The sequence below is a fragment of the Schistosoma mansoni genome (genome assembly GCF_000237925.1).
Source record: "Schistosoma mansoni, WGS project CABG00000000 data, chromosome 1 unplaced supercontig 0071, strain Puerto Rico, whole genome shotgun sequence".
Taxonomy (NCBI): domain Eukaryota; kingdom Metazoa; phylum Platyhelminthes; class Trematoda; order Strigeidida; family Schistosomatidae; genus Schistosoma; species Schistosoma mansoni.
In genome coordinates, this window is record NW_017385989.1 from 687,901 (window position 1) to 712,502 (window position 24,602).

The 24,602-nt window shown below is 36.6% G+C and overlaps 1 protein-coding gene across 1 annotated transcript in view; it reads left to right on the forward strand.

The window, feature by feature from the left end:
• Nucleotides 1-407: 407 nt before the first annotated feature.
• The window catches only part of Smp_139220 (hypothetical protein), a gene marked incomplete at its 5' end in the record, with an annotated part of 58,977 nt that continues 34,782 nt past the window's right edge, over nucleotides 408-24,602 (forward strand). Inside the window, 2 exons of the mRNA XM_018791823.1 lie at nucleotides 408-461; nucleotides 22,833-22,925. Coding sequence (XP_018645046.1) covers nucleotides 408-461; nucleotides 22,833-22,925 — 147 coding nt within the window. The remainder of the gene's footprint in view (nucleotides 462-22,832; nucleotides 22,926-24,602) is intronic.

Here is a 24,602-nt window from a genome sequence, read left to right on the forward strand (position 1 = left end):
TTATAGATCTTTATAAGTTATGTTTACTACATATTCAGGCATAAGGGTTCTTTTTTTGTAAACGAATAGTAACCTAGTGTATTATGAATTGTATCTATGGCTTTTAACTATTTCAACAAGGGAATTATGGATAGTTTAACTTTGTAATGGATAAATATTAAAGCTTTCTAACTGATATTACATCATCAACCTTCGTCAGTATTACTTCTCCTTTACCGCATATATATGTAAATATTCTTCAATGTAAATTTGTTTTGTTTTTTTTTTTGAGGGGGGAGGGACAAAATCATTCAAACAAAAAAAAATTACAAAAAATGAGTAGTATAATGAGTAGTATTAGTAGTATTCAAAGAAAATCATATCTTATTCATATCATTATATATTCTATGATATGGTCTATAGCTACCATGACGCCAAATGGTCATTTACTTATAAAAGAAGAAAAAATTTTACGGAAACTTGTAAATTTTATACATTTATCATCAAATCATGATAATAATTTGAATTTATGTATAATGAATTCACAGAAATTACATACTACTTTTAATACTACTACTACTTATTATAATGATGTTTCGTCACTAGCAGCATCATCAGCAGCCTCATCAGGAGCATCATCATCGTTATCGATGATTATTGATTTAAATGAAACGTTCTATCCAATATTTCATCATTTAATTACATCCAAATCTTTAACACAAAATTTCTTACATGATATATATAGATCTATACAAATAATGAGAGATTTTAATTATTGGCTTGATGATTATGAAGGAATGAATGGATCTAGAAAACAATTCGAAGTCTATTTAATGAATTTATTACAATTAAGTCAACCTATTCACATTTATAATACAGATTTATTCAATCATCTAACATCTAATTATACAAAATCACATTTAATGGGTATTGGTTATTGTTTAAATGGTATATTAATGGCTTATGTAAATAATTATACTACTATTAGTAGTACTACTAGTAGTACTGGTAGTAGTACTACGAATACTGCTTCCTTTGATCGTAATTCAATTTGTAATCAATTCTTATTCAATGTACAATCATTTCATAATAGTAATGATACAATTCATTTTAATGATTTGAAATATGGAAAATTTTCATCATTTTGGGCACCAATTCAATGTGAATCTAATTCAATAATACCAATAGTTTTAAGATATTTTATTTATACAACAGAAAGAAGGTAAGTTTTTTTTAAAAATGATTTAATAAGTTTTCAGTTTATATAGTTAATTTCATAGAGTTGAGATCATGAGTCAATTGAAGTTAGACCATCATGGAAAACCTGGAAGCACTGAACGACCGTTTCGTCCTTTTGTGAGACTCCTCAGCAGTGTGCATCCACGATCCCGACTCGCGAGATTCCAACCCAGGATCTATAAGTCTCACGTCAGAGAACTTAACCGACAGATCACTGAGCCGTCCGGCATCCAACGGTGTTAATGTCTAACTTCAACAGATTCACGAAATTCAGCAATCATTCATCAATGTCATCAGTGAGTTAATATCTCCCAACAGACCTGGTTGAAGTGCACTGCTGAGGAGTCCTATAATAGGATGAAACGGCCGTCCAGTGATTCCAGGTTTTGGATAGTGGTCTATCTTCAATTGACTCATGATCTCAACTTCATAAAATTACTAAAATCTCCACCAAACCCCTTCTGATATATAGTTAATTATTAGTCAATGTAATGTATAGGAGTAAAGTGCCAGCGACAACTTCACTTATCTCAGAAGTCTGATCAACTTTATTGGGTTGGTGTCAGACGAAATCTCAGCATGGATTCAAAAAAGCTCGTTTGGCTTTTGCCAACTAACTTCACCTATGGCGAAGACGAGATATCCGTCTATCAATTAAGGGACGAGTATACTGCGCAGCAGTTCGCTCTGTTCTACTTAACAACTGTGAAACATGGCCATTCAGGGTAGAAGATACTCGTAAGTTACTAGTATTTGACCACAGATGCCTTAGAAATATTTCTTGCATCTGCTAGGATCACCAGGTAAGTAATACTGAGGTTAGACACAGGGTATTGTGGAATGATCGTAAATCAGTTGATGAGGTGATGAATCTTCATCGACTGAGATGGTTAGGCCACGTGTTACGTATGCCTGAACACCGATTACCACGACGCGCTATGCTGACTAGTGTAGGGGATGGTTGGAAGAGAGTTAGGGGAGGCCAAACCAAAACGTGGCATCAGAGCTTGAAGTCACTAACTTCTAGTCTGAGCCATGTTGGTAGATGCAGACTACTTGGATGGGGTCCGCGTGACTATCGTAACCAATTGTTGCAGACTGTGTGACATGAGTCAGAATCGATCACAATGGTGTAGGTGTATACACCCTTTATCTTCCCTTAAACCGTGAGATTAAAATTGCCCTCATAACTTTTCTTTCTTCCTATACTATATTCTTATATACAAATTATCTTTTATATATTACCACCACTAAATTAACTATTTCTATGAATTTGGTGTTGATCTTGTTGTGCTAATGAGGTATGGCAACTTGGACCGATGCATAAATGTGCCTGGTCCCACATGGTAGCTGAATGACTGTCTGACTGTTTATTTACGTCCGATTAAAAATTTTAGTGATAAGCTTCAACTGTTCACCGTTTTATGAGATTTTGATAGTTTCCTTAAACGTACACACAGTAAAAATAGAGTTTAGAATATCAAAATAGACGACTTCAGTTCTCGGTTTATGTTCACCGAAATTTTATCTCTTAGACAGCTTTGGTTTTGTGGTAATGTAAAAGAGATTCTGTTGTGTGAATGAAAGTGCATTTTTATTTGGTTTCATACATTCTGATGCTTATTGTTAGGATATACATCAGATATTAATGACTATATGTTTTCTTGCATATCACAAATTATGTATCCTACCACTGTAATCATAAGCCTTAACTTTAAACTCAATAGGCTTCTAATAAATTTATGCTTATTTAGATTATGAATATAGATTGGAAGGGGTTTTGTGGAGATTTTAGTATTTTCATAGTTGAAATCATGAATCAATTGAAGCTAGACCATCATGGAAAACCTGGAATCACTGGACGGCCGTTTCATCCTATTATAGGACTCCTCAGCAGTGCACATCCACGATCCCGCCTTGCGAGATTAGAACCCAGAACCTACCAGTCTCGCGCCAGAGCACTTATAGATTGGTTGATGAATCATATACAATTACTGGTCAAACATCTGTATGTAATGTAATCTGTATTAATTAGACGTTTGACAATTACTCAACATATACCTTAAACATTGATGTAAATACTGAATTGAATTATTTACTTATTTCACGGTTGGAAATCTTTAAATCTTGAAAAAGAATAACTACTAATTCTACAGATATCTGAATGCCTATCGTTTTGAGCTGTTGCGGCATATTTGAATAACTTATTGTAAAATTAGTTTTTCAATAAACTAGTTAAGTCTAAATTCACTCAGTAGCTGAGTGGATAACGCGATGGCGTTTGAAGAGAAAGGTACTGGTTTCTGGTCCCAGAGTGAACATCAACAAGTCTGAGATGCAGGTACACGCAGCTGACGAGTCCCAAATAGGACGAAACGCGCGTCGTGGATTCCACTACTAGCCACTATTCATCTTGGCTTACAATAACTAGTAAATTCATTTAAAAATAAGTATTGTATTTTGTAATTTGGTTCAGTTTGATCTACGGTGAATGCTAATACAAACATTCGAGATGATTCTGATATGAACGGAATCTATCGACAACTTGAACAGGCGGCATCTGATATACACAAATCTTCAACAATAATCTTAAACGATGAGACCCAACATGAAGGCAGCAATGCATAAAAAAACTGGTATATAACGAATAAAAATGAAGTAGTACGAATATATATGTATATAGTGGTAAAACATGACCTTGAAATACACGAAATTTGGCAAACTAAAAGTCGTAACAACCAATCAGAAATTAGGTTAAAGTTAATGTGATATGATCAATTGGAAAAATTGTGCTCTGTTTATCGTTACAGGAAAACAAAAATTCGACATTTATTAACAAAAATTAGATAACAAGCGATCTTGTTAGCACATTGATATGTAATATGTATCATGTTTTTGGTATATTCATTAACATTGTTACTGAATTCGTCATGAGGTCGATAGTGAACATATTAATTTTCATGTCGTCAAATCTTCAGTTGTCGCGCGCGAGACTGATAGGTCCTGGGTTCGAATCTCGTGAGGTGGGATTGTGGATGCGCACTGTTGAGGAGTCCCACAATAGAACGAAACGGCCGTCCAGTGCTTCCAGGTGTTCCATGGTGGTCTAGCTTGAATTGACTGATGATCTCAACCATATAGAATATTTAATTGTCACATAGGTCACTAATATTTCTATTTTTAGACCTATATCTCTTATGGTTACATTTGTAAAATAAGACCATAAAGATATGATCTATAGTGGTAATGAAGGTTTTTGTATTAAGTTTTTAGTGCAACTACAAGGTTTAATGGTCCAATAGTTAGTCGTCATTGAATTAGTCTATGTAACCATTTGATATTAGACGATTTCACCAAATTTAATGATCGCAATAGGAAGTTCATGGTTAGAGTTTATTGCAAGTAAGGACTCTTTGTTCTGTCAGTCTATTGATTGAATATAATAGTTAAATATTATACTGAACAATCTAAGAACCCATTCTGAATACAAGTTTGGTTAACACATACGTCACTTATGAATTGTCAAAGATTGTATTCTTCACAAGATTTCTGAATTTATTAGGTGTACAAAGATAGTTAAAAGGAAAGCCTCGACTTAAAGTTCCTCCTGGCTGATGCCCGTCAGCAAGATATACCCAGAATCTTAAAAAAAACTGATGCTGTCTATGAAATCTAATGGAGGTCAATCAGTTCGACAGAGATGTTATCAACAAGTTATTCGAGTTGTGACAGACCTTCTGTATAACATAGATGTTTACACTAATTTATAACTGATTAATATCTGAAGCTGAAAATAAGCCCCTAGGTCTTAACTCAGTCAACATACTCATCTTACGGTTTGAAGTTTCTACATAAAATCCCTGATAGGGTCTTAGGTGTACACTACCTCAGATTTTGAAACTAGAATCATATATCGATTCCGTTCTTTCTGGATCTGCATTTTACAGTCAATTTATAATAAAAAATCTCCCATCAGAATGGTCAGGTCCTTCGTTGGGCACTTCTCGACGATCGACTGCAGTCTATCGTAGAATTGGTCTTTAACGTCTTCATCGTAGTCGTTGGTAGGCGCATAGCATTGGATGACGTTCATTGTAATGCCCTCTCTCTTCGTTTTGAAGGAGGCTTTGATGATCCTTGGTCCATGCGACTCCCATCCTATAAGTGCATTTTGTGCTTTTCTAGACAGCATCAATGCAACTCCTTGTGTATGTGGGGAATTTTCTTCTTCATAAGCGGAGTATAACAGAAGCTCCCCTGAAGATAGTCGTTGTTGTCCAACCTGCGTTCAATGTGTTTCACTGATTCCAAGCACCTCCAGGTTGTACTTCCTCATTTCTGCAGCAATTTGGAAGACTCTCCCGGTCTCCCACATTGTCCGGACATTCCATGTACCTATAAAAATTGTTGCTCTGATTTTTAAAAAGTGCATCGGCCTCATGACTTCCGAAGGAAATCGGCTTTCATCATGAGACGTCATAATTATTCCTTCTACTCCCAGGGCAGAGTTTAAATGGTTTGAATATTTTTTTCCGGTTAGCGTTTTTTCAGCGAGTTGGTTTTCTACGGGATGGGGTCGCTAACCCCATGCCCAACCCTCCTCCTTTACTCGGGCTTAGGACCGGCAGTAGCCTCTGGAGGAGCTACAGGCGGAATTATAGTAAAAAAATGTCTTAAAATAATGGTAACAACGAAGTCATATACCATGCAGTAAAGAAAAATACTCCTACTGTGGCGTATGCCAGACTCAGTAAGATGGTTTTGAGCTGATGAAAAGACTACTAACAGTTGGATTACTCAATCATAGGACTATTACTCTTACATGTCTAGTAGTTGCATTAACTAAGAACAATCTAATAATACTTGTTTCCATTTCTTTTATAATATTTATGTCCAACCAATGTACAGTCGATTGTAAATTTCCAATGCAAGAAAATTTTTTAGCTTATCTATTCCAGTAGAACTGAGTTATTTGTATCTAATGTTTTGTGGATATTATAGTAATTTTAATAGTTGAGATAATGAATCAATTAAAGCTAGACCATGAGGTATTTCCTGGAATTCTAATGAGAAGCAGTGACCAGTGGAGTTCAACCACGTCTGTTGTGAGATAGTAACTCACTGGAGACATTAGTGGATGTGTCGCTCAATTTCGTGCATTGGTTGAAGTTAGACATTAACACCGCTGAATGCCGGCCGACTCAGTGATCTAGTGGTTAAGCGCTCGCGCGCGTAAGTGACAGGCCCTGGGTTCGAGTCTCGTGAGGCGAAATCATGGGTACACACTGCTGAGGAGTCCCACAATAGGACGAAACGGCCATCCAGTATTTCCAGGTTTTCCATGGTGGTCTAGCTTCAATTGATTCATGATTTCAACTATTAAAATTACAATTAGAATATTTGACCAAAACTGACAGCTATAGCATAATAGACGTTAACATTTTCCTCAACAGTTCATCCAATTAGAAGTTAATTAACTCTCTTTTTATATATAATCATACTATTCTTTGGTATATTAGTTTATGTATTAGTCATATAAAATGTAGTTATCACTCTTCTGAACGTGTGATTTCTCCCTATTACAATAACTATTGTGAAATAAACTTGGGTTAATGTGTACGGAATGTAATCAACGACAAATTAAAGTCACTTTATATAGTTGAAATCATGAGTAAATTAAAGCTAGACCACCATGGAAAACCTGGAAGCACTGGACGGCCGTTTCGTCCTATTGTGGGACTCCTCAGCAGTGTGTACCCATGATTTCGCCTCACGAGATTCGAACCCAGGACCTATCAGTTTCGCGCGCGAGCGCCTAACCCCTAGACCACTGAGCCAGTATCCAACGCTGTTAATGTCTAACTTCAACCAATCCACGAAGTTGAGCAACCATTCATCAATGTCTTCAATGAGTTATTTTTTCACAAATCTCATTCAAAGGTAAACTAAGACCATAGCACACACCTATGATTACTTTCGATTATGGTTAATTTTAGTTAAATCCTTTTATTAACTGATTTAACATACAATGTTATTTGGACAGTAACAATTCGTCTATTTCTTTGTATTATTATGATCACTATCATGTGTGTATACACGTGTACGTTTGGTCACATATGACAGTCTACGCACATATTTCTCTCTAGCTTAAATGTTGATAGCTTAAATATCGCTCGATGAACCATTTTCTTTCCCATGTATATATGCGCTCGAATCCTACCAATAGGCTTTGCCTAGCCTAGCTGCACCTTAACTCTATTTAATTATAAATTTGCTTCTGTATTCGTTCACCCACACACATTAGTTTCACTGCTCCGATCCGCTTGATGAGCTTGCAACTTTGTTATCTGTGCTATCCACTAATAAAATGTAGTCCCCGCTTCATACTGCCTTCTAATTTCAAGCACCGTTGGGACTTTATATAATAACGGTTATCAAGATGTTTGACTATCGAAGCTAAGCCACTACAAGTTCATAAAATGACTGCTATTATAACTTTTTGTATTATAATTCTGATAAGTTTACAAATCACAAACTAGCATGTTCTTAAAGATTGATTTTTTTTTCAAATCAATAAACGCAGTTTCAGTCAGTCAGCTACAACGTAGGACCATGCACATTTATGCATCGGTCCAAATTGTCACTACTCATTAGCACAACAAGATCAACACCAAATTCATAGAAATAGTTAATTTAATGGTGGTAATACATAAAAGAAAGATTGTATATAAGGATATAGTATAGGAAGGAAGAAAGTTATGAGGCAATTTTAATCTCACGGTTTAAGAGAAGATAAAGGGTGTATACACCTACACCATTGTGATCGATACTGACTCATGTCACACAAAGTCTCCAACCATTGGTTACGATAGTCACGCGGACCCCATCCAAGTAGTCTGCATCTACCAACATGGCTCAGACTAGAAGTTAGTGACTTCAAGCTCTGATGCCACGTTTTGGTTTGTCTGCCCCTAACTCTCTTCCAACCATCCCCAATACTAGTCAACACTGCAATATTTTTCCTTAAACTGCATTTATTGCAGTTTAGGGAAATATAACTTTAACCAGAGTGTAACAGAATATAATATATTATTAAAATCCATTCTAAACAGTTTGTTCTCATATTGACTCTTTATTTATGTAAGCAATGAAAGATGTTGATTTTAAAGTAATTAAATAACAATTATCCAAAAAATGATTTACTGATTAGCATCTATCGTCTCCCGCTGTTAAATGCTTGGTTGGAATGCTTTACAGGACTGATCTATATAAATAAGCCTTTTCAGTATGCTGTATAGATATGTCTTGGGCAAGTAATTATACCACTATGGAAAACCTGGAAGCACTGGACGGTCGTTTCGTCCTAATAAGTTAGACACTAACACCGTTGGATTCCGGCTCAGTAGTTTACAGATTAAGTGTTCAAGGGCGAGACCGAAGGTCCTGGGTTCGAATCCCTCGAGCGGGACCGTGAATGCGCACTGATGAGGAACCCCATACCAGGACGAAGTGGCTGTGCAGTGCTTCCAGGTTTTCCATAGTAGTCTAGCTTTAATCGACTCATGAATTCAACTATCAAATTACTACAATCTCCACAAAACCCCCCTTACTGAAAATAAGTACACTTTTTGAAGAAAACTAAAATTTAACCACCTTTTGCTTATTTAAAAAAACATTTTGTACTTACACTAAACTAAAATGATAATATCAAAATGTTCAGTTTACAGAAATCTTACTTAGTCAGATCAAGTGCCCAAGATTCCTCGACATGTTCTCACTGTATGATAAATGAGTCCTAGTAAAATATATTTTAAAGAAGAGTCAGTTTCTCTACTCTGTAAATATAAGATGTTAAACACCTGACTAAAAGTGTATTACTCAAACGATAAGAAACTGAAGTCTTATAAATCAATGTTGAAGTGGGAAAGTTACAAAACCCATTCTGTTTTGGAAAAATAATTCACATCATGCTGACATGCACAGAAGTTAGATAGCATAGTCCTAAAATATAAGCTAAGAAGCGTTTCTTTTTACGGTAGGAGATATCATAGATCAAGTCTCAATGTCATTAGAAGAAACAACCCCTCTGGGCTTCGACATTGTCTACGAGTTTACGTCATATCCTGCTGGGTATCCCGATTCCCATCCATATATGTATCTGGACATAAATGAAAAGGATGAATAACAACTGGAAAGAACTGGAAAGGAAGGCCCAGGATAGAGTTGGATGGAGAATGCTGGTGAGCGGCCTATGCTCCTCGACGAGGGGTAACAGGCGTAAGTAAGTAAGTAAGAACATGGATACATAGAGAGGAAAGAATAAGTAAATGTCGTTGTAAGAATTACTTAAGAAAAATATTCTAAACACTTTCAAGACCGCCCATTTATCTATATTCACTATACTAAACCCCACACCAGACTTAACATTTCCATTTATAGATTTTTCATCACTAAGATCTTTCATGTGATTGTTCAGTTTCTAACAGCATTGTCTATTTTTTCTGAGAGGATTTGACTTGACCAATACAAAGTCTTTTGTGTGTCTCTCTTAAGAATCTGATGACTCCGACCATCTTCATTTTTCATACAGGAAGCACAAACAGGAAACGTGAGTAAACCTATTGTAATCTGTTGTAATTACTTTATAACGAAGCTGTGAGAAAAAGACTGGCCGTGAGTCTGACTAGGATGATCTACATTTTTCTGTATTTTCTTTGTTGAAAACCTATTGTGGGACTCCTCAGCAGTGCGCATCCACGATCCCACCTCGCAAGATTCGAACCCATGATCTACCAGCCTCGCACCAAAGCACTTAACCGATAGACCAACGAGCCGGCATCCAAGGTGTTAGGACGAAACGGCCGTACAGTGCTTTCAGGTTCTCCTTGGTGGTCTAGCTTCAATTGACTCATGCTTTCAACAATGAAAATACTGAAATCTCCACAAAACCCCTTCTACATTTTTCTGTCAGATCTAGTCTTGACTAGTCTTAAATTCCATTGAATGGCTGTTAACTTTTACCAACTTATAAAGTTACTGATTGGTGATCTGAGCCGTGATAAGAGATGGAGATTCGTTGAATATGTGATCACAGAACATTAAACCTCTTAAAACTGATAACATTAGCACAAATGTATCCATTTTCTATCTTCTGAATCTCGAGCTTAATGTCAGTCCGTACTTTTCATTCTTCAATATCATGTAGTTCATTTAGACTGAAGTTTTCAGGTCTAGCTTTCTGTTGGGTCGGATAACCTCTCTCATTTCCTTCTGCTCATCCTTTTAATTTTCTCCTTCACTATGGTGATTTATAGTGCTACAAATGACATGATTTGTAATTAATAATTATTTGGCGTAAAAATCCTTGTCCTGCAAGGCGTTATTTTTGGCTTGAATAGCTTCATCGTAACGTATGCATAATGTCGAGCGATGTATATTTGATTCCTACCAGGAACGCCAGTTCCTTCAAGTATGTACAGACATATCAAGCGATCTGCATTTTGAGATTATTATCAAGCTTGGTATTGGGTTGTTCCGAATTTATTGAGGTTAGAAATACAGACTGTCGGTTTTCTACCCGGTGGTCTTTAGGTATTATTTTTTTTTCACCAGGAATGAAAGTATTAGGCTTACTCCTGTTTTCAATAACCTTTAAATAGAACAATGCAACTTTCTATAGCTTACTGGTTCTTGATAGTTCTACAACTGATGTTGATCAAATATGCAAACTACCTTAAAATGTAATTAAGCGTGTTAGTTATATAGGTTTATGTGGAAAACTATGAGTCCCATGAATATTACCTCTATACATAATAATTGAAAATGGAATGAGATTACGACTCTATCGCTTCGTATTGTTATTGTGAGTGCGTGCGTGCCCTGTTGATATAAATGAACGTGCTGATCCCCGCCAATCAGAGAGGAGCTATGATACACAAAAAGCCGTATGAGCAGTCTTGAGTACTTATCAGTTCTGCTTCCTGCCTAGCCCAGCCAGTTAAGTCCAGAACACCACTCAACGGCCTCTCCAATATGAATCATTATTCCCAAACATACTGGGTTTATATACCCATCAAACTGACCACATCGTACCATAAAATAGAAAATACAGATTTGTACAAGATTTGGCCAAATGTGGCTGTGAATACGGGGAACAGTAATTGATGGACTAGGGATAATTCAAGAATGGTAAATCGTATAATAATAGTAAAAACTGAAAAACAGTAAATAATATATATTAATCCAAATTTTAGACGACCAATTAGGATCTAATTAGTCAATCAATAATAACTTCAAACAATGATTGGTAGACTTCAGGTTTCAAATCAGTCACTATGGAGCGGATGTATTAATGTTGTATTATACTTTAAGTTTTGAAAATTATATAATTAATGAGATGGGGTTTTGTGGAGATTTTAGCATTTTCATAGTTAAAATCATGAGTCAATTGAAGCTAGACTGGTAGGTCCTGGGTTAAAGCACTGGACAGCCGTTTCGTCCTATTGTGGGACTCCTCAGCAGTGTGCATCCACGATCCCGCCTTGCCAGATTCCAACCCAAGACCTATAAGTTTTGTGCTCGAGTGCTTAACTATTAAACCGCTGAGCCGGTATCCAGCGCTGTTAATGTCTAACTTCAATTCAGATTTTCTTCATTTTGTCAGATCGTTTTCTATCATTCTTATATTTAATCTTTCATTACCATTGTGGGTAAATTTTCTATCTCTTTCCATATATTATTTCTCCTAATCAATTTTATTATGTCGATGCCAATATCAATTTCTAATCCATTTAGGACGATACATATTATTTGTCTTTAACCTTGTATTGTTTATGTCTGTCTATCTACCTATCTGTTTATCTATCTGTCTGTCTATCTATCTATACAGTTATACATCTATCTATTCGTCTTATAATATCGACTATGATTATAAGCTTAAAATGAATCTAGATTCAATGAAAGAAAAGGATATTCAATAGTGTACCCTTGACATAAAACATCACTCTCTTTTTTTTTTTCGGGGGGGGGAGGGAATGATTTAAAGAGGTTGTATTTGTTATTCGAACAAAGTATTACATATATGAAGTCATGGATATATAGGGAGAATCATTTTGAAGACAAACTTTATCATGCCTTTATAGAAACTGATTGACAGAATATGATTTTTACTTATGTAAAGGAAATGATTATGTCACATATGTATGTTACTTTATGTACATCAAAAAATTGATTGAACAAAGATAAACTGTTGTTGTTTGAGGTTCGAAATATAAGGGTAGTGTACTGATCCTGTCTTGTGACTTTCGGGTTACCTGATCTGTTAAGGACGATGGGATAGTGTATGATGGTATTGTTGTGTGTTAGGTTCAAAGGGGGATTGTATGCTATATGCATGTAAATCTGCCCCGTTATTGTTCCTGAGACTCCAAATGCTTTCACATCAGCACGTGCATACAACCACTACCAGGGAAGTCCTACTCATTGCCTTCTTGTGGCGGGAGTGTTGTTCACGAAATTCAGAGGATGAAAAGCGACTGTCCGGCGTTTTAATCGGGCTGATGGACACGGAGGGTCCACTTGGGAGAGTTGGAAAACCCTGATTCCAAATTAATGGTGCACATGCGCTCCAGGATTCTAAAGGACAAAATGGCGTATGCACATCCGCGAAGTCGCCCGTTGGATTCGAACCCAGGACCTTCGGTCTTGCTCACCGCTGAGGAGTCCCGTACTAGGGCGAAGAAGCCATTCAGTGCTCCCAGGATTTCCATGGTAGTTTAGCTTTAATTGACTAATGAATTCACCTATTGAAATACTACAATCTCCATAAACCTCCCCTTTCTGATAATAATTATCGGATAATTTATACGAATATTCTTCGATATTCAAACGAATAGTTTGACAGAAATTAGGTTCGAAGTATAGAGAAGTCATTATTTATGAAAATTATATTTGAAATAATCTCAGTGATTGGGATTTAAATCATTTCAACGTATCGTCCAAAAAACATGTCTGGACTTCTTCATGGTAGTGCATAATCTTTAACAATCAAATCAAATCTATACTGTGCTTATCCTATCATATTCCGGCCGAAGGAAAGAAAACAGTATTTGAAAAATGTTTCCAAATCTTCGGCTGATCTAAAGGAACTTGAGAATAGTCTGCTATATCGTTTCATAGGTTAGAAATAAGACAGAAGATAAATTTCTAAGGGATCAGAATACTTTAGAAAGGGTTTGACACACATAAATAAAAATTGATAGCAGAAGCGCTGTATATATATGGTCTAATAAGAAGTCTGAACAGAAAGGATGGTATTTCACTAGCAACTGCTTGGCAAATATTCCTTAGCAAGTAATTGGACCTATTCTCTATTCAACCGGTTTAATTCATATGCATCCTACTTACCGAAGTCCACATCAGAATATAATTGAATAAGCACAGTATATATTTGATTTGATTGTTAAACGCTATATATTTCTTTGATAATTTTGATTCTTATCGTGAAGACGTCCAGACAAGTTTTCTGGACGAAACACTGGAATTATTTCAATTCCAGTCATTGACATTCTTTCAAATGTAATTTTCACAAATAATCATAGGATAAAGCAATTTGAACAGATTTATGCTACTGCACCAATTCTAGATTGGTTGAGGCTAGACATTAACACCATTGGATACCGGCTCAGGGGACTAGAGGTTAAGTGCTCTGACGCGAGGCTGGTAGGTCATGGGTTCGAGTCTCGTGAGGCGGGATCGTGGATGCGCACTGTTGAGGAGTCCCACAATAGGACGAAACGGCCATCCAGTGCTTTTAGGTTTTCCATGGTGGTCTAGCTTTAATTGACTCATGAACTCAACTATATAAAATTCTGAAATGATTACTTTTTTCGACCTCTCTGTGTTTATAAAGAATTCTCTATTCATTTATTATGTGTCCGTCGTTTTAGTTTTAATGGGTTTGGTATCAAATCGAATGGCTGTAGCTATTACTCTGAAGTGGTGGTTTGGTTTGTCTAACATGATAACCAAACCGAACCACCGTTGCTCAAACACTTTCTCCTTCAAGTTTTGACACGTCACAAAGGTTAACTAGGAAGCAATGAGAATTAGAACAACAACATAACGTCTAAGGATAAAATCACACTACCAAATGTACTTACACATGATGACAGTGAGGTGTTTTCTTTACACAATCAACTTCTTCACAAATGCTACCTTCTCACAACAAAAGGAAGGGTGTTCAATATGATAAACTCTCATACAACCGTTGCTTCTTATTTCTAATAGTGTAAGGAAATGTAAGATTTTTAGGTGACTCCAATAAAATGTTTGCTGATTGTTTAATACTTCAAAACCTTGATGTGTTATGGTTTTAAACCAGTCCCAATGATACAATCACACTTATTTGTTTTCTTCCCCCAAGTATTAAGTATTTATTTAACTATTCGAGGTCTCTTTAGTTATTCTGATGTTTATTCTCTCTGCTTCAGTTTGAGCACCTGGGCAGTATCACATCCCTTCAGCTGGAAGGCATTCTACTTCCTATAAGTGCTATATACTAGTTATATCTATCAGCATAAGCAACATACACTACACCAGTATATGTCACAGTTGAATGAAGAAACTTACAGAGACTGTACAGTTTTAAGATATATTTTTTTCATAGATTGCAAAGTAACAGGCAGTGAATTCGCGTTTCCTCCGTACATGAAATCTTTGGCAGCACACACTCATAACCTCTCCATATATCGATTCTAGAAAACATTTTAGATTACCTTACAAATATGTTACACACTTTAGATCATTGAAATGTCATCTAGTGTAATTAATTTATAGCTTCAAATAAACTTGCGTCATTGTATTACTATCCATCAGTTTGTCAGCTGAAGTTAGTTTTCAATATGTGTAATTAAGTAGTATGATAGTTTGCAAATAATTTATTTTCTCCAATTCTTTTTCAGTTTATTTTTCGAGTTTGATTTGAAGGATTATACTATTGACCAATGTGCTTTGAATATCAATCGATGTGGAGCAACAACTCGAGTAAGTTTAGAAAATTTAATGCTTTCATGTTGTTGCTTAAAGTGATAATATGGATTTGTATTCAGTTAGATAGTCAGCTACAATGTAGGACCAGGCATATATATGCATCAGTTCAAGTTACCACACATCATTAGCACAATAAGATGAACACCGAATCCATAGAAGTAGTTACTTCAATAGTAGTAATGTATAAGAGAAAGATTGTGTGTAAGGATGTAGTAAAGGAAGAATGAATTACTGATGTCACGTTTTGGTTTGGCCGCCCCTAACTCTCTTTCAACCAACCCTAATACTAGTCGTGGCAATCGGTGTTCAGGCATACGTAACACGTGGCCAAACCATCTCAGTCGATGAACATTTACAACCTCACCAACTGATTTACCATCATTCCCTAATACTTTGCGTTTAACCTCACCATTACCTACCCGGTGATCTCAGCAGGTGTGAGCAGTGTATCTAAGACATCTATAATCAAATCCTGGTAACTTCCCAGTGTATCCTACTCCCAATGCTCACGTTTTTCAGGAACTTAGTAGTAGTAGTTGCAGGTTGTAGTCGCAGAATTATATGTGATTTCTTCGTTGTATTATTGAGTATTATTTGAACTAATTTCAAATATATTTGTTGATCTTTAATAATCGGGTAGTTTGATGCCCTGAACTTTTCAGTCCGAAATCATTGCAATAATCTCTTAATTCCATAGAATATAACTTTAAATCACTGACTGATCTTAGTTAACGATAGAATAGAAGGAGGCACTGGACATTCATTTTATTCTAGCATTGGTCTCTTCATCAGTGCATATCTACGAACCCACTTGGAATTGAACTTCGAAATTTCGAACTTTGCATTAGACGTTCTGCCTTTAGACCACTGAGCGGGTATCCATTTGTTTACATTTCTAGTTTCACTCAATTCGCAATATCGCAGTACCATTGGTATTACGTGTCTCGCGTCCAACTTGGCTAAACTCCGTTGACCACAGCTTTTCTTTTTTTACCAGGAATCAAGAAATTACTTCTCAAAGTTCGTCACTACATGGCATATGATGAGTATTTAGTTAATAAGATTTTGAAGATGGTTGACTTTCGAACTAAGAAAATTACTGTCACATATTTTTTAAAGTAGGAAATATCCATCAGTAATTATATTAACCATTGTAGCCAACCTCTTCTAACGTACATTTTCGTTGTACTGATATTGTTTAAAATAAGACTGAAAACTAGGAAACATAAGACAACCGAACTGACATCATTCGAAATTATTCAACTAAGTGGGACTACTACCTTACTATGGATTACATCTAGGAATTTCGGGTCTCATTTCGACTTCGAACTTATAAAATGAGTTTGGAATAATGGGTTTGATTGAATAAATTTGATAGATTTACAATATAGCATAATCAATATTCAGGATCATCTGTATTATCTATCTCACTACTGTTGTGGATAAACTTCGATATCATGGATATTTTCCAGAATCATTTTTAAGGTCTGTTCCTCATCTTAAAAGCACCTAGGTATCTCAAAGAAAATGATTTGAATACGAACGGGGAGATCTTGATTCTTTCAAGAGATCTGTGGGCAGTTACCACATCCTAGTTGCCTACATTGTGGAATGATCCTCCTTCTTCACAAACCTGAAAACAAAAGTCGATCAGTAGTGGTTATCCACACCTGAATGTGTGAATTCAGTGTCGGTCACACACAATTGATTTGTGAGTAGTTGCAAATGTGTCAACTTTGCTGTTTTAAGGCCTTAATACTGGAATCCAGAGGTCAGTATGAGATGTGGAATTTCGAGAGTTGATCACATCGAACACCCTTCCTTTTGTTGTGAGAAGGTAGCATTTGTGAAGAAGTTGATTGTGTAAAGAAAACACCTCACTGTCATCATGTGTAAGTACATTTGGTAGTGTGATTTTATCCTTAGACGTTATGTTGTTGTTCTAATTCTTATTGCTTCCTAATTAACTTTTCTGATGTGTCATAACTTAAAAGAACAAGTGTTTGAACAAAAGTAGTTCGGTTGGGTTATTATGTTAGGCGAAACACACCACCACATTAGTGCAGTAGTTACACGGTAGTAGGATATATTCATTTATTTCTTGGAACCAGGATTTTTGTAATGTTATCACACTAGAATTTCAATAAATCCTTAAAACTAGTAGGGGATTCAAGACAACGGTTCTTTTCCTTCCACCTTATCATCAATGTTTCAGAAATTGTTAATTGATAAACTATCACTAACTATAGCTCACCCTTTTTCCTGCACAATAAGACTGTTATAATATTTGAACGGTTAAAGAATATATGATCTCTAAATGGTAGTTGTTTCCCCTTCAATGGATGATTAAGTTAGGAATCTTTCGTTGTCGTTGTGAACAATATCATCATTGTCAAGTTCATATAGAATCAAGCTTTCTAGAAATATCTAATCATTCCTTACCGATGACTATGTTTGTGAGAGATTACTTCACCTACTGTATATACTGATCAATATCATATTTGTCTAGTGCTTCAGTGCTGATCGAATTCCATCGATGCTGATACTGAAATATGAACCATAGTTTACAATTCCTAGCACCATTCAAATCGAAATAATTGATCAACAGATTTGAATTACGCCCAGTTACCTGAGTTTCAGTTATTTAAACAAAGTTTTTCAAAGTTATTTTTAGATTATAGGTAAATTCCATTGTAATCTAATATAGAAATCATTAGTTTATGCATACATTGTATTACCTTGATTTATATAGGGCAAAATATACTTGATTTACTAATACTAAGGGACTACAGAATTTAAAACACAAGACTGAATGAACGTATGGTAAGCAAAGATGGATAGTGGCTAGTAGGGAAATCCAGGATGCGCGTTTCGTCCTATTTGGGACTCGTCAGTTAGATGCACCTGCATCTCAGAGTTGATGTTCACTCTGGGACTCGAACCCAATATTGTTCGCTTCAAACGCCATCGCGTTATCCACTCGGCCACTGAGTCCTGATAGCCACTTGCTTGTACAATGGGCTGGAGTTGAAAATTACTTGGGAAGATCCAAACAAACAATACTAAGTGAATGAACGTATTATTAAAATAATAGTAGGGAAGTTCTTTGGTGTAGGAAGTTAAAAGTATTAAAACATACATTTCAATTCAGGGGATTCTTTAAATGCTTTTTAAAGAATAATATAGAATCAGTATAAGGTGTGGAGATTGTTGAGTTTCGATTGAGATCATGAATGGATCAATGTTAGACCACTATTGGAAACCTTGAAGCACTGGACGCCCGTTTCGTCCTATTATGGGACTCCTCAGCAGTGTGCACCCATGATCCCACACCAAAGGGACTAGAAATCAGGACCTTGGGTTTCGCTCTTGAACGCTTAACCTCTAGACCAATGAACGCCAACCAACCCACGATATTGCACGACCGTCCACCATTGTGAGAAGCCATCACCAGTGGAGTTCAATCAGGTCTGGTGCGAGGCAGTTACTCACCAGCTTCCGGCTGTAGAGGAAATTAGGAAAAGACGTTTGAAGTGGATGGGACATACATTAAGAAAATCACCAATGTGCATTACAAGGCAATCCTTAACTTGAAATCCGGAAGGGAAGCGGAAAAGGGGAAGGCCAAAGAACACATTACGTCGGGAAATAGAAGCAGATATGAAAAGGATGAATGTTAACTGGAAAGAACTGGAAAGGAAGGCTCAGGACAGAGTTGAATGGAGAATGCTGTTGAGCGGCCTATGCTCCTCGACGAGGGGTAACAGGCGTAAGTAAGTAAGTCCACCATTGTCTTCAGTGAGTAACTGCCTCACACCAGACCTGGTTGAACTCCACTGATCATGGCTTCTCACTAGAACTCCAGGAAGTCCATCTTGACGACAGTCACTAGTGAGTACACGATAATTATCAGTATGGAGTATTGGATGCCACGATGATCCATAGTGTCACCCGATTTGGTCTGTGCACGACAGATCCTTACGGAATCCAGCCTGTTGATCACGAAGTTGAGCGTCTACTGCGTCTTTCATCCGGTTCAACAACACTCTGTTGAAAACTCTTCCTGGTACCGACAGTAGTGTGATACCTGTGTAGTTCTCACATTTGCTCAGATCTTTCTTTGGTATCTTGATGAGGTGTCCTTCTTTCCAGTCTGTCAGTGGCACTTGTTTCGCCTTCCAAATCGTCCTGGATAGAATGTGGAGCATGTTTGCAGTTGCTTCTACGTGTGACATCAGTGCTTCAGCTAGTATATTGTCAGGTCCTACTGCTGTCCCACTGTTGATCTCTCTGATGGTCATGCCGATTTGTTATATTGTTAGTGGAGTGACATCTATAGAAAGGTCTGTAGGTTCTGGTTCGATATTTCGTAGTTTCAGTGGGGCTGGTTTATTCAAGAGTTATTCAAAGTGTTCTTCCTACTTTTAACTGGCTCCATGAGGTATTTTAGTGAGAAGCAGTAGCCAGTGGAGTTCAACCAGGTCTGTTGGGAGATATCAACTCACTGAAGACAATGGTGAATGGTTGCTCAATTTTGTGGATTGGTTGAAGTTAGATATTAACACTTGGATGCTGGCCGACTCAGTAGTCCAGGGGTTAAACGCTCGTGCGCGAAACTGGGTAGGTCCTGGGTTCGAATCTCCCGAAGAGGGATCGTGGATGCGCACTACTGAGGAGTCTCACAATAGGACGAAACGGCAGTCCAGTGCTTCCAGGTTTTCCGTGGTAGTCTAGCTTCAATTGACTCATGATTTCAACCGTGAAAATACCCGCTTTGTTCAGTACTATAAGTTTGATTATAGTAAAGAATTTTCACCATAAAATGTGCAAAGTTACAACAGTTTCCCAGTTTTATAAGCATTTAATTTCTGAATATTCTAACCATTGATTGAATGCTCTTTATTTGAATCCGAAAATATTTACAACCAGTTTTACTCTCATGGTATCCTTTTTCATTAGTGATTATATTTGATTTATGAACTCTACAGTAATCAGAAGGGTTTTTGTGGAGATTTAGTATTTTAATAGTTGAAAGCGTGAGTCAATTGAAGATAGACTACCAGGGAAAACCTGAAATCACTGGAGGGCCGTTTCGTTCTATTGTGGGACTCCTCAGCAGTGCGCATCCACGACCTCGCCTCGCGAGATTCGAACCCAGGACCTACCAGTCTCGCTCCAGAGCACTTAACCGATAGACCACTGAGCCGGCATCCGAGGAGTCCCACAATAGCACGAAACGGCTGTTCAGTGATTTCAGGTTTTCCCTGGTGGTCTAGCTTCAATTGACTCACGTTTTCCTACAGTAATCACCTATTATTTCTACAAAAAACAAAAGGGAAAAAACATTCAGATCAATGTGGTGGTACTTTTTTTGGCTTCTCATTAATTTGTAAACATTTTATGAAAGCGTCATGTGACATTATTAGTTAATGGAACAAATCCAAAACAGGAAATTTATTAAGGTGGTGGTTGGAGGTAACTGACAGGAAACTCTGGACCTAGGTTTCATGTTATTAGGTACTCATCAGCAAGGTTTATCTGTAATCTTAAGGGAACTGATGCTCCTTGATAGATTCGGTTCTGTGTAATCTACTAGGAAGTATCAATTCTTTTAAGAATAAAATTACATCTCGTTGATGAGTATCAAACAACATGACATATAGGTCCAGGGATTCCTGTCAGTTCCCTCCAACCATCACTTTACATCTCAACATAGTGCATGCGATATTGAGTTACTTGGACTGGTGGCCACATGTGATTTGGTCATTTGAATTCGAGAGAATTATCACTAAAGAAGGACTTGATACATATGATATTGCTCACTTTTCAGTAATCAATTACTTGTAGAAAATTTTGCGGCAATGAATGTACGTCCGGAGGAAAGGTAGCCGAGAAGTTAGAATAGACCTTCGGTATCCGAATGAATAGTACGTTATACAGGATAATTTATACCATCTCTTTAAACAAACAAAACCAACACCCAATCAAGCATAAAATATCAGAAGAGGTAGTTCGACAATGATATTTCTTTTGCATGTTAGTTGATTTCATGAAGCCCTTAAACTGGATTCCATGAAAGTTAATGTTCGTCATCAAAATTAATCTGTTATAGTATGGCAAATAATATTCCTTATGAGATTCACACTTATATCACTGTATCACTGTTTGAAAAGTTATTGTAGAAATTCCAGGTTTGATTGAGGTTTTCACAATGACTAGTCCTTCAATAGTAATCAATGTTATTTCGTCTAGTCCTTGATACTCGTCGGGTTCCTCATACTAAACCTTAACGTGTTTATTACTCTAAGGGACTCAATATCGAGGATATAGTCTGTTTAGTATTGAGTGATTGTAAGCAACTAGTCATTTCATTTTTCAAGCTGTATAGATATACAAAACTTGCAAGTGTGATAACGTAGCATCATAGTGGTTTTATTTAAAAACCATTTTAATAAATTATCACTTGAAAAGGTTAGAATTCAGGATATGCAGATTTCGCTGTAAGCTCATGATCTTTAGATCACCGAGTCTAATGGCTGTCAAGATATATAAAGAACTGGTTGAAGTTTAATATTTAGATCAATGGTGGAGAAGATTTGTAGCTCAGGTGGGTGATTTTGATGTAGGTTTGTTCTCTGAGCTGGATGGTTTGGTTGTGGAGCAAACCAATAGGAGATACAACCAAAACAAAGAAATAAACAATGACAGATTTAAGGTCAATAAGAACCAATCAACATCGAGGTGCACAGGACAAGCTGTGAATCACATGTGGAGAAATTCAAACACTTCACTTGTACCCAGAGTTTGTGCTGATAATGTCGTTCAGAAGGACGGTGAAAGCTCCATGACCAAACCATCCAGCTCAGAGAACAAACCTATATCAAAATTTAGATCAATAAACACCAATTCAGTGGTATGACTGCTATACACTTGCTGAGAGGCGTAAATGGTTTGAGATCGATCCTCACAGGAATATAGGTGTTAGCTACTAAGGAATATGATCCTTAGATGAATTGTTTGTTCAATACATCCTGGTTTCCATTGACTATCTAATAGTTAGCTAAAGCCGATTCATAGTATCGACTGTTTTCAAATAGATGATTCTTTATATTTTCATAGTTGAAAGCGTGAGTCAATTGAGGCTAGACCGATATGGAAAACCTGGAAGCATTGGACGGACGTTTCGTCCTATTATGGGACTCCTCAACAGTGTGCATCCACGATCCGAGAGATTCGAACCCAGGACCTACCAGTCTAACGCCAGAGCACTTAGCCTCTAGATCACTGAGCCGGCCGGTATCCAACGGGTTAATGTCTAACTTCAACCGATCCACAAAGTTGAGCAACCGTTCACCAATTGTCTTCAGTGAGTTCCTATCTCGCAACAGACGTGGTTTGAACTCCACTGATCATTGCTTCTCACTAGAACTCCTGGATTTACCTCTTGAACTCAGTCACTAGTGAGCATATGATTCTTTACCAAATTCTCATAGCAATTAACTATATTTAAACTGATAATATTAGTCAATTGATTCATCATTCTACTTATTTATCTCTTTTTACAGTGTGTATACAAAAAATATAATCCATATGCATTCAGTATGGACAATTATATGTGTGAATGTTCTCCAGGATATTATACTGATAATATAGAAAATGTAAGTCAATCAATAATTTTCAGCTAAGCTAATTATTCTGTATTGTAATTCATTACCAGTATTACTACAATTTTTAATGTAGAGAGGGGGCAATAGATCATTTTCGTTGGGGGATTCAAAGTATACCACTAAAAAAAGGAATATTATCAGTGATGATTTCAAGAATTCTTTATACATTGAAAACATCAAATGCTCACAAAATCCCATCTAACAAAGGTGTACCAGATACATATGCGCCACACAAATCTCATTTGATTTATGTGAGGGTTGTGATACTAACCGGGTGCCCAAACCAAAGCAGATAGTTTCCTTAGGGGGTCACACCCCGAGCCTTTGACCTATTGGTCTGATCCTTAAGGCAGTGGAGCATCGTGAGGAGATGCAGTTCCATGGTAGTCGGTGACCAACAATTGATTCATACGCCATTTGTTCCCTCAGGATACTGGAGCCCATGTGTACCATTAGTTTGAAATCAGGGTTTTCCAACTCCCCTAGGTGAACTTTTCGTGTCCATCAACCCGGTTAAAGCGTTGGACATTCACTTTTCGTCCTCTCAATTTCGTAAACAACAGTCATGCCATGAGAAGGCAGTGAGTAAAACTCTCCTGTTAGAGGCTATATACGCGTGGCCATGTGAAAGCGTTTGGAGACGGAGATTTGACTCTCCCCACTCTCGGCCATACCAGGGCGTTTGAGGGCAAAAAGAGAGGGAGAGAACAATAAGTTGAGTAGAACAGCATGAATTCATTTCGTTTCGTTAGGCCTTCATCAGCTACTTGCAATCTGTAATATTTTAAAAATGAAATTTCAAATGAAGAATAGCATACTCAATTTCTTATTTGTAAACTCTGATTACTACCCTGTCAATGCTTAAGAAGCTTATTTTACGTTATATATATCATGGTAACATTTAATTCATTCTGATCTTTGTTTATACACCATGTGATATTGTAGTGGACGAGAACATAAGTGGGGATAATCAAATAAACTTCAACAGGAAGTTATAGAATCTTTTAGTAAAATCTGAAAACCATACAGTAAATACTTCATTTACAAAATATCAGTCAATCGTCTCAGACTTCATTGTTCTTTCGTTTCCACACTAATCATTCTCTATTCTTGTTCTTTTTTATTTGATCTTCTTAACCTTCTGCCTCCAAGTATTTCACTGCCGATTGATGATAATACATACTACTTATATCTATCGACATTAGTAGTACATACCACAGTATTCTAACTAACTTCATGTCTTATAAGTATACTTAATTTTTATGTAACATTTTGTTTTTGGAATGATACAGATTGTAAGTTTGTGATGAAGATCTGTCGTGTTACTCTATTTGAATAGTTCTATTCTTATTCATTAGATCAGATTCTGTTAGTACTGACTGACACTTTTCATAAACTTTGTATAATATGTAAATTCACTTGGTATCTGGATGGTTTGGTATCTTCCCAATAATGTTTAGGACTGCCATTGATCAGTCTCTTGTTGGTATATGTGCATCCTATGCGGATCGTCTTGATATTGATCTTTGATTATATTATTATTTTTTTCATTAGTGAAAATATTCTCTGGGAATCGTTTACATTCTATTAACATGCATCAATTATTCGTCAACTGGATTTTTGCTTCAACATAATTATTTCTTATCAGGAGGGTTTTTGTGGAGATTT